Source organism: Scleropages formosus, chromosome 4 (genome assembly GCF_900964775.1).
Source record: "Scleropages formosus chromosome 4, fSclFor1.1, whole genome shotgun sequence".
Classification (NCBI taxonomy): Eukaryota; Metazoa; Chordata; class Actinopteri; order Osteoglossiformes; family Osteoglossidae; genus Scleropages; species Scleropages formosus.
Window position 1 is genome coordinate 25190631 of NC_041809.1, and position 15963 is coordinate 25206593.

The 15963-nt window shown below is 44.5% G+C and overlaps 2 protein-coding genes across 2 annotated transcripts; both read left to right on the top strand.

Moving 5' to 3' along the window:
* Positions 1 to 3068: 3068 nt before the first annotated feature.
* On the top strand, positions 3069 to 4007 carry LOC114910413 (olfactory receptor 6Y1-like). Its single transcript, XM_029251104.1, has one exon. The coding sequence runs from the start codon at positions 3069 to 3071 to the stop codon at positions 4005 to 4007; it is 939 nt and encodes a 312-aa protein (XP_029106937.1).
* Positions 4008 to 10216: 6209 nt separating this feature from the next.
* On the top strand, positions 10217 to 11161 carry LOC108921193 (olfactory receptor 4Q2-like). The gene has a single exon (XM_029251338.1). The coding sequence runs from the start codon at positions 10226 to 10228 to the stop codon at positions 11159 to 11161; it is 936 nt and encodes a 311-aa protein (XP_029107171.1). The 5' UTR covers positions 10217 to 10225.
* Positions 11162 to 15963: the final 4802 nt, after the last annotated feature.

Sequence of the window (15963 nt, forward strand, 5' to 3'; positions counted from 1 at the left end):
TGGCCTCAGCCAAGAAATGTGAAGGCTCTGCAATGGTTCCTGGGTTTTGCTAATTTCTACAGGAGATTCATCAGGGGATTCAGCTCCATTGCCGCCCCCTCACGGCCCTCACTGCAGGTAAAGAGACCCATCACAGCGTAAGGTGACCAGGCCTAGCACGCCTTCTGGGAGTTGACGAAATGGTTCGCGTCAGTGCCTATATTATGGCACCCAGACCCCACATTGCCTTTCGTACTGGAGGTGGATGCCTCCCCGGTGGGGGTAGAGGCCGTGTTCTCCCAGAGGTAATGTGATCCACAAGAGCTGTATCCTTGCGCCGTACTCCTCACGGAAGTTGTCGCCTGCCGAGTGGAACTACGACATTGGAAACCGAGAGCTGTTGGCTATGAAACTAGCCCTGGAGGAACAGAGACATTGGTTGGAGGGGGCCTCACACCCATTCCTAGGATTGACCGACCACCACAACCTAGAGTACCTCCAAAAAGCACACCACTTAAACCCATGTCAGACCCAATGGGCCCTGTTCTTCACCATATTTCAGTTCACTGTATGATATCGGCCGGGCACTAAGAACACGAAGGCAGATGCCCTTTTGCACTTATATGCCAGCAATCCTACAACCGACAACCCCAAACCGATCCTGCCCAAGAACTGTGTTGTAGCTACGGTGCACTAACACTTTTTCCGTGATCTCCAGGTCACACAGACAGCCGAGCTTGGCTCGCCCAATACACCCGACGGTAAGGAGTACGTGCCAGGGAGACTGTTACCAGCACTCCTGTAGTGGACCCATGACTCACCCACAGCAGGACACCCTGGCATCAGCTGAATGCTTTCCCTCCTCCAGGGGAGGTTCTGGTGGCTCTCCATGTAAAAGGACATCCGGGAGTACGTGGAGGCCTGCGCAACCTGCTCCCAGGCCAGGACCCCAACCCAGAAACCCACTGGGTTTCGGGAACCACTATCGGTGCCCTCACGACCCTGATCACATGTGGCAGTGGACTTCTTGGTGGACCTTCCCTCAACAGAATTAAAGACCACAAGACAAAACTTAGTTGACTAGTTTTCCAAGGCCTGTGGCCTGATCCCCCTGCTCTGACTACCCACAGCCCTGGTGACAGCAGAGGTACTGTTCCAGCTGGTATTTCACTTATTCAGCCAAACTGAGGACATTGTGTTGGACTGTTCACCTAGCGGGTTCGGAAGGCTTTCTGAAAGAAGATGGGGGTCTCGGTAAGCCTCACCTCCAGTTACCACTCCCAATCCAACAGGCAGACAACAGTTGCAGCAGGACATCAGTTGGTTCCTCCGTAGTGATTGTGCCCATAGGCAGCATCAGTGGGCCAGGTACCTGCCTTAGGCTAAGTACACCTACAACGCCCTGACCCATTTCTCCACAGGTATGTTGCCGTTCTAATGTGTCTTGGGTTCCCAACCAGCTCTGTTTCCTTGGTGTCCCACACGAAGGAATGCACCCGTAGTCAACATCTGGTACCAGGCTAGTGCGGAGACGTGGCATGCCCCCAGGAGACACCTTCAGCAGAGCACCCACCGAGAAAAACAACAGGGCGACCGGTATCAACGCACCCTTTCCTTCCAGCCAGGGCAGAACGTGTGGTTGTCCACTTGGGACCTGAAATTTTGTCTCCCATCCAAGAAACAGCCCTTGCTTCATCAGACCCTTTAAGGTCCTCTGCCAGGTCACACCTGTCTCTTACAAGCTCCAGTTACCCCTGCGCTTACGTGTCCATTCCACCTTCCACATGTCCCTGCTCCAGCCCTGTGGAACTTCTCTTCTCCAGGCCCCAAGTGACGTTGCTCCAACCCCATTGGTTCAGGTACATGGGGGCCCTACCTATACCATCCGGGTGCTTCTGGACTCCCATCGGTGGCAAGGAGGCCTACAGTACTTGATGGATTAGGAGGGCTATGGGTCGGAGGAACAATGTTGGGTTACTGCACGTAAAATTTTGGACCCTGTTCTTGTCACGGATTTCCACAGGGATCATCCAGACTGGCCTGCGCCCCATCCCAGGGGCGTCCTCCCTCCTAGCTTTGGGTAGCAGGAGCCACCCGTAGAGGGGGGGTACTGTCACTGTGCCGGACCACGCGCTTGATGACCACACTGTGACTAAGTGACTGGTCATACGCACTTGGCCGTGGAACCGCAACCTTAAAAAACGCACTCCTTGCCCACACTCCAAGACCTCTATGACTGTAATTGTGAATCAGACTCTTGTGTTATAGAAATAAACGCACCAGTATTTGAGTCCGTCAGCCTTGTTTCCTGTGTTTGCCATGACACAAACACTTACATCACTCAAGTCACTAAGGGAAAATGGAAACCAGATAAAAGAGGAGGAGCTGAACAGATCTGGTAGAATTGCAGTGGACAGGATTCGTGTTTAAGGTCAAGCTCAGGATATTTCACTCACTGGTAAGAGAGAGTGTGTTTCCACTCCAAGGCAGTTTCAGTTTGCTGATACTATCATTCAGTACAAAAAAGAAAAAAAATGGTACAGTAGTTTATAGAGGACATGCTGTGATTTATATGCACAATGACTGTAATGAAAGGTTTAAAGATAGGGGTACAATTTCAGTAGCGTAGTGGTTAGACCTGCTGCTTTTGGACCCCGCAGTTTCACATTTGAATCTCACATTCAGCTGTAGTATGTCTGAGAAAGGTACTTACCCTAAATTACTCCAGTCAAAATTACCCAGCTGAACAAATGGGTCGATTAGGTAGATTAACATTTTAAGTTCTTTTGGTGAAAACTGTCAGATAAACCATCAGATAAATCTAGAAATTAATTTTTATTTTTTCCATAGTTTGAATAATCTGTGCACAGTATTTTCAATGAAAGCTATAAAATTTTTACTGTCATAAAAAACTGTGAACATTTTTCATTTCCAATGCATGTTTTGTTTCCTAGCTTTTTTGAGGAGCAATTACATTTTTAAGAGTTAGACTTCGATTGAAATTTCAATAAATTATCTATTATATAGATGTGAGAATTTAATAACAACACACTCATCCATGTCTTTTTCTTTTCCATTAAAGGATAGACATGGACAACACAACATTCGCTCTCAACATCCTACAACTGGAGGGTGTTGACCTTGCTCCTCAGTTTGTTTACCCAGTGTTTTTCACTCTGCTTGTTACTTACATTCTCACCATGATCACCAATACAGGACTTATTATTCTAATTGCAGTGGAACGGAGTCTTCATCAGCCCATGTACCTCTTATTTTGTAATCTGTCTTTCAATGATATTATGGGAAACACTAACATTCTACCTAGAATGATGATGGACCTTTTCTCAACTGAAAAATACATTGGCTATGTTGAGTGTGTCACTCAGGCTTTCTGTTCTCACACATTTGTTGTAGCTGCACATGTAATACTAATGATCATGGCTTTCGACAGATATGTGGCCATATGTAACCCTCTGAGATACACCTCAATCATGACAACCAGAATGGTGGTGAAGCTGTCAGCATCTGCTTGGGCCTTTTCCTTGTTTATGGTGTCCATCCTGCTGGGCCTCACCATTCGACTGACTAGATGCCGGTCGGTCATTGTGAATGCTTATTGTGACAACGCATCTCTGTTCAAGCTTTCATGCCAGGATGTGTCCATCAACAACATTTATGGTCTTGCTTACACAGTGTTCATATCCAGTTTATCGCTAGTAATTACAATCGGAACATATTATAAGATTTTCACCATTTGTTTTGCCAAGAAAAGCAAAGAGCTGAACAACAAAGCAATTCAGACTTGTTCTAGCCACTTAGTGCTCTACATGATCATGGTGTGGTCTGTCTTTCTCACCTTTGTATTTCACCGCATCCAAATGTACTCAGGCTATCGAAAAATGATGGCTATTTTGTTTCATGTTGTCCCAGCAAATCTGAACCCTGTTATTTATGCACTGCAGACTAAAGAACTGAAAAGTAAGGTGAAGAAAATGCTTCATTCAAAAGTATCTAACAAGTCTAGGTAAGATTATATTGGTTACTTTTTAGTTTTCAGAGTTTTTTTAAGTAAACAGAATTTGTTATATAATCGCTGAAATTACTGCAACATGTTCATTGTTTTCAATATTATTAATAGCCTAGTGTTCTTCAAAAAATTATACTATAAAATTTGTTTATTTCTTCATGCAGTCGTTCTACTTTGCAAAAGAACATTTAGTTCAAATTTCCTTTGAAACACTGTACAACCAAATAATAGACAAAAGTTAAATAAAAATATTACTATGCCATTACTATCTATAATTCTATGTTGAGTTTGTTACACACACACCTTCTGAACCGCTTGTCCCATACGGGGTCGCGGGGAACCGGAGCCTACCCGGTAACTCAGGGCATAAGGCCGGAGGGGGAGGGGACACACCCAGGACGGGACGCCAGTCTGCCGCAAGGCACCCCAAGCGGGACTCGAACCCCAGAACCACCAGAGAGGCGGACCCAGTCCAACCCACTGCACCACCGCGCCCCCCCCCCCGAGTTATTTACATTTCAGTGAAATACATTTGTTGAAATACTTTCTGAAAATTTATTACGGACGTTTTTCTTTGATGGTTCCTTAGCTACCATTAGATTCTTAAAGAGATCCATGGCCTGGGTTAGGAAACCCTAAGCTACAGTTTTTTAAAATGTACAAGAGACTTGCAAATATGGCACATACAGTGTCACCTCTGTACAATCGCTGACATACATTTTTGACCTTTACAGGATACGCTAACAAGTAACGTATTACTAAAAAAGAAACGTAAATGTTTGTTGCAATTTTGTGATTAGAAATTGTCGATTAATGGATAAACCTTTAAGCAGCTGCTCGTGTGATGTACATTGGTTCATTTTATGGAATGTTACAAATTAACTGTGCTTTAGAATCAGGATCTGCATCTAAGTCTCTTTTTCTGTCGATGAAATACACTCATTATATTTTTCTGTGAGATGTAAATTAGACTCATTTAGAAGGTTAGCCTTTGCAACAGTACATTTACATTTACATTTATTCATTTAGCAGACGCTTTCGTCCAAAGCGACACACATCTCAGCAAAAGTACAATTTAGGCAATACATTGAGAAAAGGAGACATAGCTGCAGGCGTGAAAGCCTCAAGCAAACCTAGTTTGCTACACCGAGGTTCATTGTTCAAGTAGGTGCAGGGGGAAGGTCATTCTACCACAATGGACCCAGAACCGAGAACCTCCGAGCTTTGCTTTTTGTGCGCGGGACCACCAAGCGAGCAGAAGTGGATGAGCCAAGGGGCCTGGCTGGAGTGTACCGGTTGATCAAGTCCTGTAAATAGCCGGGACCAGTTCTATTGATGCATTTGTACACAGTCACGAGGGTTTTGAATTTGATATGGGCAACTATGGGAAGCCAGTGCAGAGAGATGAGTAAAGGAGATACATGGGAGTGCTTTGGCAAATCAAACACAACTCGTGCAGCAGCATTCTGTAGAAGCTGCAGAGGTTTGATGGCATTAGGAGGAAGGCCACACAGAAGAGAGTTGCAGTAGTCCAGACGGGAAGTCACTATGGCCTGGACAAGTAGTTGGGTGGAGTCAGTAGTGAGGTAGGGACGGATCCTACGAATATTATGCAGGATGTATCTGCAGGACCGGGTTGTGGCTTCAATATGTTGAGAGAATGACAGACTCGCATCAATCGTAACTCCCAGACTCTTAGCAAAGGAGCTAGGCGAAATGAGTGAGTTGTCCAATTTGATTGAGAGGTTGTGACAGGAGGACAGGCCAGCTGGGAGGTAAAGAATCTCTGTTTTGGAGAAGTTGAGTTGGAGGTGGTGATCAAACATCCATGAAGAGCTGTCCGACAGGCAGGCAGCAATGCGTATGGAGATGTCTGATGCACCAGGTGGAAAGGAGAGGAAAAGCTGGGTATCATCAGCATAGCAGTGGTATTTGAATCCATGGGAGGCTATGACCGGACCAAGGGGGGTGGTGTAGATGGAGAAAAGAAGAGGACCCAACACTGAGCCCTGCGGAACACCGGTTGAGAGAGGCAGAGAAGAATGAGAGCTCCGCCAGACCGCTTGATAGGACCTGTCAGAGAGGTAGGACTCAAACCATCTGAGTGATCCAACCTTTGATCCCAAGCTGGTTAAGAGAGGAGAGTAGAATCCGGTGACTTACAGTGTCGAATGCCGCAGACAGATCGAGGAGGATGAGGAAAGGGAAGAGGGAGGCAGCTCTAGCAGCTTGGAGAGCGTCAGATACCGCCAGAAGGGTGGTCTCAGTGGAGTGACCAGCTTTGAAACCAGACTGATAACCATCAAGGAGATGGTTCTGGGTAAGGAAATCGGAGAGTTGATCACAGGCTGCCCTCTCAAGGGTTTTGGAGAGGAAGGAGAGGAGAGAGACCGGTCTGTAATTTTCAACCAGATTGGGGTCCAGGGAGGATTTTTTTTAAGAGAGGTGAAATTACAGTAGTTTTGAAGGCAGCTGGGAAACAGCCAGAGGAGAGTGAGGAGTTGATGATAGAAGAGATGAAGGAGGAGAGTTGTGGGGAAATGTTTTGAAGGAGTGATGACGGGATCGGATCAAGCGAGCAGGTGGTGGATCTGCGCAATATCAGGAGGTCAGCGACTTCAGATTCGGAGAGCGGCTTGAAGTTGGAGAGGATAGCTTTGCAGGAAGGTCTAGCGCGAACCGGGCAGGTTGATGGTGAGAATTTATCAGTGATCGCTTTGAGTTTGTCTCTGAAAAACAAAGCAAAGTCTTCAGCAGTGAGAGAAGAGGGAGGAGGAGGTGGGGGGGACACAGAAGGGATGAGAAGGTGACAAAGAGACTGTGTGGTTTTTTGGATGCAGACTGTATTTTGTTGTGGAATAAGGAGGTTTTAGCTGAAGAGACAGCAGACTGAAAAGCAGCTAAGAGTGACTGGTAAGCATCCAGGTCCGATGGAGTTTTGGATTTACGCCATCCTCACTCTGCCACCCGCAGTTCGGTCCTGTTAGCATGTAACGTATCAGATAGCCAGTATTATGTATGGAGAAACTGATAAAATAACTAACCAGGATTATTATCCTTTAATTATTTAGTTGAAGCCTTTGTCCAAGGTAGTTTTAAACTTAGACAAATCCCACTATTACAAACTTGGTCACAAGACCAAGCCCACAGAACTGTAAAAAGCCCACAGAACTGAAAAAAGAAGCCAATGCACTTGATATTAGGCTGTGGCCATGCACAACCTCCGCAATAGACCTGATTCATGAATTTTTAACAATACTGCTATTAGAATAGGTATCAGTGTCTGTAAAAACTACTTAACATGTACAAGCACTTCATTCCTTTGGGAATACATAGGCTGGTCATGTGTATATTGGGTAACTAGAAGGTTACTGAAAGGTTAAAGGGAGTGGTTAATTCAATTGTTAGCAAGCAAACCACATACCAATAAATAGGGAACATGAATTGAACCTTTCTGTTTAGGACAATAAAAGTACTGTAGCATCCCCCCATGGAGCTACTAGACACAGGCTCAGGAGTCAGAATAAAAGGAACTGTCTCTTTATTAACTGTGTACATGTCTCCGACTTTTTTTTTTTTCAAAATTTTTTTTGTCTCTCGGTACATGCCTCTGACAGCGCTTTTAACAAAGATGCTACAGATAGTTCAAGTGATGCATAGCAATGGGAAGTTCCCCTAGGTCTCCCCCCAGCCCCCCTACCATGCACAATGGTTAGGACCACCCCGAGGATTACCCAAAAATCCCCAGTATGAGACTACACCTAAACAATAAAACAGCCTATCACAACAAAACACCCAATTATGTACAGACATGAACACTAACAACTATTTACACGGAGCTATTTCAGCTCCCCTCAGCACCATTACAGTACACACACACACACACGCATTTTCTGAACCGCTTGTCCCATATGGGGTTGCGGGGAACCAGAGCCTACCCGGCAACACAGGGCGTAAGGCCAGAGGGGGAGGGGACACACCCAGGACAGGAGGCCAGTCCGTCGCAAGGCACCCCAAGTGGGACTCAAACCCCAGACCCACCAGAGAGCAGGACCCGGTCCAACCCACTGTGCCACCGCACCCCCCAGTACAGTACGTTAAAATTTAAAATTAATAAGCCTAAAATTAAATAATGACTGCAGTTCTATATCCAGTTTCTTAATGCTGGTCTGTGTGTATATTTGTGTAAAACTCTGCAAAAAAATGTCACCTTGTGGGTTATTGTAAGAAAAAACTGGGAGAAAAAGTCTTCCCTGTAACAGAAGCTGCTTCTCCAGATGCTCTACATCAAATTCTGCAGTACATTAAGTCCATGAGATTCTTGTCAGGATTCCCATAATGGGCTCACTCCTGCATTTCAAACTCTTTTCTTAAAGTCATATCTCAGACCTCCTGCTTTTACACTAATCATTTGCCTATTTTGATTCTTTTCTTGTACTTGGTTTTGACTTGAGAATTTTGCTGTTGTAATTTGTGGCCGGGTGCACGGTGGTGCAGCGGGTTTGGCCGGGTCCTGCTCTCTGGTGGGTCTGGGGTTCAAGTCCTGCTTGGGGTGCCTTGCGATGGACTGGTGTCCCATCCTGGGTGTGTCCCCTCCCCCTCCAGCCTTGTGCCCTGTGTTGCCAGGTTAGGCTCCGGCTCACCATGACCTTGCTTGGGATAAGTGGTTTCAGAAAGTGTGCGTGCAAGTTATTTGTGACTATGGGCCTCAAAAACAAAGGCTCACAGAAGCTGACCCACTGTATCCTCGGTCTGGTTACTTCCCAAACCCCACACACCCCTCCATGCTGTCATGTGGAACTGAGGCCACAGGGAAGGCTGGACCCAAGTGCAGGATTGTCTAGTTGGAACCAAGGGGTCAGGCAAGTTCCTGTTATCAGGGAGGGGAGAAGAGTGGGTCAGTCAGCAGTCAGAGTGGGAGCGAAGATCCGTAGACAAAGTCAGGGGGGCAAAGCGCATGGTCAAAAGCCAGAAATGAAGAACAGGAACTAGGATCGAAGGAGACTGCAACATAGGCGCAAAGGGGGGCGGTTATCTTGATGAGATTCCGTAAGTGCAAAGAGGCTGAGGAGGGTCTTTTAAAGCTGAATGCTGTGACTGTCATCAGGTGCCCCATCAGCATCAGGTGCTGTTGATTGTGGTGTGGGTGTGGATGTGACACGTCACATTGATCAAATGTTTTTTTTCCCTGGTGTTAAGGTTTTATTTGATAATAAATAAATCAAATATTGTAAACTAGATGTTTGTACCATTTTTCCAGTTCTGTCACTGTAGCTCACATGGTTTTCTGGAAGATGTTTGAAACTAATTGAATTTAGTTTGTGCTCTAGCTCAGAGGGCAGGAAGAAGAGCTCGACACATAGGAAGCATTTAAAAAGAATTAGACCTTCATTACTTGGGTTTCGTATTCAATCGCCCACTGAAGCTGAAAAATATGTTTTGAGTTTGAACAGTATGCCATAAATAACATTATGGTGCAACACACACACACACACATTTTCTGGACCGCATGTCCCATACGGGGTCGTGGGGAACCGGAGCCTACCCGGTAACACAGGGCGTAAGGCCGGAGGGGGAGAGGACACACCCAGGACGGGACGCCAGTCCGTCACAAGGCACCCCATGCGGGACTCGAACCCCAGACCCACTGGAGAGCAGGACCTGATGGTGCAACACATATAACGCAAAGCAAAAAACACATCTGTAGTATCCATACAACAGACACAGGGCTTACATCATTCAAATCACTGAGGGAAAATAAAACCATATAAAAAGAGGAGGAGCTGAAAAGGTTTTTTAGAACTGCAGTGAATACGCCTGGTGTTTAATGTTAGCATAAACAGATCTGGATTACTGGTAAGGGAGTGCTTTTTGACTTCAACCTCTGCCTGCTGACATTACCTCTCAGCACGAAAAAGAAAAAGTAATAAGGACAGAGTAATTTATAGGGAATCAAATGGGATTGATATACTTAACAATGACATCTATTGTAATATTTCTGTACACAATTAGGGCTATTTTATATGAATTAATGTTTCTCTACAGTAAATATGATTCCTGTACAATTGTTTATAACAATCTTAAAAAACTAAATTTTTTTGTTAGATGTTTCCTTCAGCTTTTATGTTTTGGAAGAACTATGAACTGTGTTTCAGCTAATTGAAATGTTAAAGTTAAATGTTTATTTTTAATCTCTTCTACTAATTCTTTTTTCTTCAGATGGTGGAAATGAGCAACATTAGCTATGTGCTACAGCTGGAGGGTGCTGACCTTGAACCTAATTTGATCTACCCTGTGTTTTTCATTCTACTGTTTACATATTTGATCATCATGGTCACCAACATAGGAATCATGGTCCTCATCGCCATGGAAAAGAGCCTGCAGCAGCCCATGTACCTCTTATTTTGTAATCTGTCTTTTAATGATATTATGGGAAACACTAGCATTCTACCTAGAATAATGATGGATCTTTTCTCATCTGAGAAATACATTGGTTATGCAGAGTGTGTCATTCAGGCTTTTGGTACTCACACATTCTCTACAGCCTCACACATAATACTAATAGTCATGGCTTTTGACCGGTATGTGGCCATATGTAACCCTCTGAGATACTCCTCAATCATGACCACTAGCATGGTGGTGAGGCTTTCAGTATATGCTTGGGGCTCAACACTGATTATGGTGACAATCCTGTTGAGCCTCACCCTTCGCCTGACTAGATGCCGATCATTTGTCCTGAATGTGTACTGTGACAATGTATCTCTGTTCAAGCTTTCATGCGAAGATGTGTCGATCAACAACATCTATGGCCTTGTTTATACAGTGTTTATTTGTTGTTTTTCATTACTTAGTGTAGGCATCACCTATTTTAAAATAGTCACCATTTGTTTCACCAAGAAAAGTAAGGAACTCAACAACAAAGCACTTCAAACTTGTGCCAGTCACTTAGTACTCTACACCATAATGTTTTGGTTTGGCTTTCTCAGCATTGTTTTTCACCGCATCCAGAACTTCTCCGCCTATCGAAAGTTGATGGCTATTTTGTTTCATGTTGTCCCTGCAAATCTGAACCCAATCATTTATGCACTGCAAACAAAGGAACTAAAAAACAAGATAAAGAAAATATTTCATTCAGCAGTGTCTAACAGAGCTTAACATTTTTGCAGTTCTTTCTTTTACTGGTTTTCATTTCATGATTTATCTTATTAAAAATGTAATTTGTTTGTGTTGACTTCAGATATTTTTAAAAATATTTTGCTTATCTTATTGCACAGTAACAAAAGAAAATCTGACATTTAATACACAAACTTGTTCTCTGGCTCTTATTGTTGTAATGATTATTGCAGTGAAAGCAGTAAGACTGAAGGGGGTGGTTTAACCAGTAGCATTGTTTCTAAGCAACTTCAGGATTGAGGGTTGAAACCATCTCTGATGATTTTAAATTCCATCCAGTGCAAAAGAGTTTTAAAGTTATGTTGTAGCAAACTGTGACATATCTCAGTGAACACAGACTAAATGTAAATACACTCCCTGTCATGGTCATTGCAAGTTTTTCTCATTACACCCACACACACTGTCTGAAACCACTTGTTCCGAGCAGGGTTGCAGCAAACTGGGGCCTAACCCAGCAACACAGGGCGCCAGGCTGGAGGGGGGGGGCGGGGGACACACCCAGGATGGGATGCTAGTCCATTGCAAGGCACCCCAAGCAGGACTTGAACCCCAGACCCGCCAGAGAGCAGGACCCAGCCAAGCCCACTGCGTCACCGCACCCTCTTTTTTTCTCACTATGATCTTGAAATTCAGATGGATAGGGCATTGTGTAATACCCTAAATGAAAAAACCAATGATACCTAAAATCACCAAAAACTCCAAAACTGCTTAAAAGATACTAAGATAAAAATACAGAACTATGTGTCTATTTACATCTTAACAGCTCACATACTGTGTATTCCTAAATAATGATTATGCAGAATGGTCACATGAGGTGAATGGAGACACAGAATGACACTGTGAGGTAAACTGCAACAATGCACCAGGAGAACAGAGATGACAGGATCCATATAGGAGTGCCAGGTGGCAGAGCAAAGCAGACAGTAGAAATTGCCAAGTCAGTGACAAGCTATGAGTGAACCAAAGTTGTAACAGACATCGAAAAAAGATACACGCCAAAAATACAGCTCCAGAAATTGTGTTGACAAATGATGGTGTATCAAACAAGGAAAGTCAGGGGACCAGTAGCCCTGCTACAGTGGCACAGAAGGTGCTACAGAACCACTCCAGAGTCATAAAGAGGGAGTGAAAGAGTGGAAATCTAGCATAGCCCAACCCAGAAGGGGGAACTTGACTCATCCCAGAGATGCCCATCAAAGCATCCATGACCCGGTTGGCCCCAGAGGAAGGGAGGAACAGGGAAGAATTCAGGGCTGATGCAGGGACTTGCTCAGCAGTACAAGCAAAAGGGATAGCAGAGGATGCAGGACAGGGTGCATGATCAGGAGTATGGCAGAGCACTCTGGGCGTTGGCCAGGAGTCAGTGGGGTAGAGGCAGGAGAAGAGGGAGACCAAGTAAAGGCAAAAGATGTCCGGCTTCCAGGCAGTCCAGGAAAAGAGAATGCCTCGGACATGGAGGCCATTGTGGAAACTGGTCACAGTCCAGTCAGAGATTGAGGGGGTTTCTGGAAGTGAGGAAGGAGGAGGAGCTAGAGGAAGGAGCCATGGAGAGGCACTGCCGCGAGCAACAAATTGGAGCAGGAGGGGGCCCACGAGGGCAGGGATGCATGGTTGTGGGATGTTGTTGTGGAATCTGCTGTGCGCACGAAAGCTGGGGCACACCTGGGGAGGAAGCACAGGTGGATGAAGGCAGGGAATAAGTGTGCAGGATGGGATCATCTTCAGAGGAGAATGTGTCATGCTAATGTCCACAGAGCAGGTCAGATAGAGAAAAACACAGGAGCTGATGCTGACACTAGCAGTTGCATGATAGAGTGTATGTCAAATCATTGATACAAAAAATGAGAAGGGGGATTACTTATATTGCCACTTATCATAGAGCAGTTATACGCTGTAAGTTTGAAGCCATGCAGGGAAACATACACGTTACTGTTGGAACACAGGAAATGCAGAATCTGTTGAAGCACGACAGTGTCTATTCTTGTAAATAACAGAAGTATGAATCCCTGCTCTTGCAATAGTGCATTTAAAGTACTTTTCCTGAATTGCCGACTCTGTAAACTGGTGAATAATTTTTAAGTATCTTAGTTGTCACAAATCCCACGAGAACAGAGGACATCCTCTCAACTAAAATGTAATTGCCTGTCAAGGGCATCAGATATCAAAGGGTTGCCAAGGGAGTCTATGCACCATATGGGCCACAGAACACTCACATGTCTACATCCCATGGAATACATGAACGCCAGCGTCCCCATATTGTGCAAGCAGTTCATGCCCCCCTACCAGTCATCAGTGATCCATCTGGCTTCCCAGTCTTCCATAAGCTTGTCTAAGCAAGATTCTCGTTGCCATGAAACCTTGTTTTGTGTGGTTCGGTGTCCTTCCTTCTGGCTTCCTCCTCCCATTGTGCACAGCTCCATTTACATGATGAACCAGGAAAGGGCCCTCCCCAAACTGTTGCCACAAAGTTGGAAGCACACAATTCACTACAATGCCAATGTATGCTGTAGCATTAAGATTTTCCTTCACTGTAATAAAGGGGAAAAGCCCAAATTATGAAAAACAGCCCAAGACAATTATCATTATAACTATACATGCAGGCAGGTAGTGTTCTCCTGTCATCCATAAATAAATAAATGTAATGTAAACGTAATCCACCAGCCTCAGATTTGTTGGTCGTACTGCCAGATGGTGAAGCATGATTCATTACACCAGAGAACATTGTTGCTCCTAGATGTTTCCACTTCACCATAACGATATGGTTAACAGGGGCAAGTCTAGCACAGCAGAAATTTGACAAAATGATTCGTTGGAAAGGTAGTACTCCATAACAGTGCCACACTGAAAGTCACCGAGCTCTGTAGTACAACCCATTGTACTGCAAATTTTTGTCTAAGAGATTGCATATCTGTGTGCTTGATTTTATCCTTATTACACCTATCAGTAATGGGTGTGGCTGAAATGGTCAAACCCATTAATTAGAATAGGTATCTACATACTTTTGGCCTCGTAGTGTTAGTGAAAGATAGCCTTTAGTACATCATTTGAGCACTATGAGTACTTGATTATGACTTTTAGATTGGTAAATGCCCCCTCTGTCTTCAAGGCTTTTGTGAACAAGGTATTAAGGAACATGATTATCCAATCTGTTTTTATACAACTAACTTAACTCTGGCCATGCTGGAGTTAGTAAGCCCTTACATATCATCCTCAACCCAATAGACCCTGGTTACATATTTCAGTTTAACATTTTTGTTAATTTAGCTGACAATTTTCTCCAAAGCATGCTATAATGTAAAGCTACTTACAATTATTTAACATTTGTACATCTGGGAATATGCTTGGCAATCAACCATTTTTATGGTGTCAGTCCTACTGGGATGCCAGTCATTCCTCATGAGTATGTACTGTAACAATGCAGCTCTTTTCAAGCTTTCATGCCAAGCTTTGACCATTAATGACATGTATGGACTCTTTCACATCACTGATGATGGTTCTTTATTTGGATGTGCTGCCATCACACACACACACACACACACACACACACACACACACACACACACACACACACACACACACACACACTTGTCCTATACAGGGTCACGGGGGAACCAGAGCCTACCCAGCAACACAGGGCGTAAGGCCGGAGGGGGAGGGGACACACCCAGGACAGGATGCCAGTCCACCGCAAGGCACCCCAAGCGGGACTCGAACCCCAGACCCACCAGAGAGCAGGATCCGGTCCAACCCACTGCACCACCACACCCCCGTGCGGCTATCGTCTATTTTAAATTATTCACTAATGTCACGGGGGGCATGGTGGGTTCAGCCAGTGTCCTCTGTGTGGAGGGTCTGGGATTAGAGCCCTGCTAGGCGGGACCTGTGACAGATTGGCCTCCTGTCCTACGTGTGTCCCCTCCCCCTTTAGCCTTGTGCCCTGTGTTGCCAGGGAAGGCTCCAGCTCACCACGACCCCATGCGGGACAAGTGGTTGTTGACGATGGATGGACTAAATGTCATTGGTGTAGTAAGAAAAGGAAAGACTGAACAAAGCACTCTATATGACCATGCTTTGGTCTGCTCTTTTCTCAGCTTTTTTTTTACAGTTCATTCAGCTGTACTCAGGCTACTAGAAGTTGATGGCTATTTTGTTTCATGTTGTCCCAGCAAATGTCAGCCCTATAATTTACATAGAATAAACAATGGAACTGAAAAAAGCAAGCTAAAGAAAATTTTTAGTTCAAGAATATCTGAGAAGACCTGATAAATGTTACTGTTGGCCTTTTTTACATATTCATATATAACAAAATTACTGGAATAGGTAGCGATATGCTTAGTATTTAGATAATATTTGTCTAGTAAGTCTTTCAGAAAATGTCAGGAAAAGCTGAGCTCATTTCCTCATTGTATAGAGTCATTCTAATTTTCCTAAGGAAATCTCAAATATTAAGAGCTTCCTTTATGTAATTAAGCTTAAATCACTGGGACTGAAAGTGGTGGCAAGATGATTTCAAATTACTGTGCTACAATGTTAGGTTGTAGTTCCCTTGGACCAGATATAGTGAGCAGTTCCTTTTTATAAGTACACTCACTCCCTGTAATTATGACTACATATAAGAATAGCACTAAATATAAAAATGGTCCAGCGCAGCAAAACTGAGAAAGCTGGCAGAACTGAATTCCTGTTTAGAGTAAAGGAAGCCCTCTGGTGTTTGCATTTTGAAACATCCACCAAAGGGCTATTGAGTACTTCAGGCTTCACACTTAGCTGATTGGAACAAATGA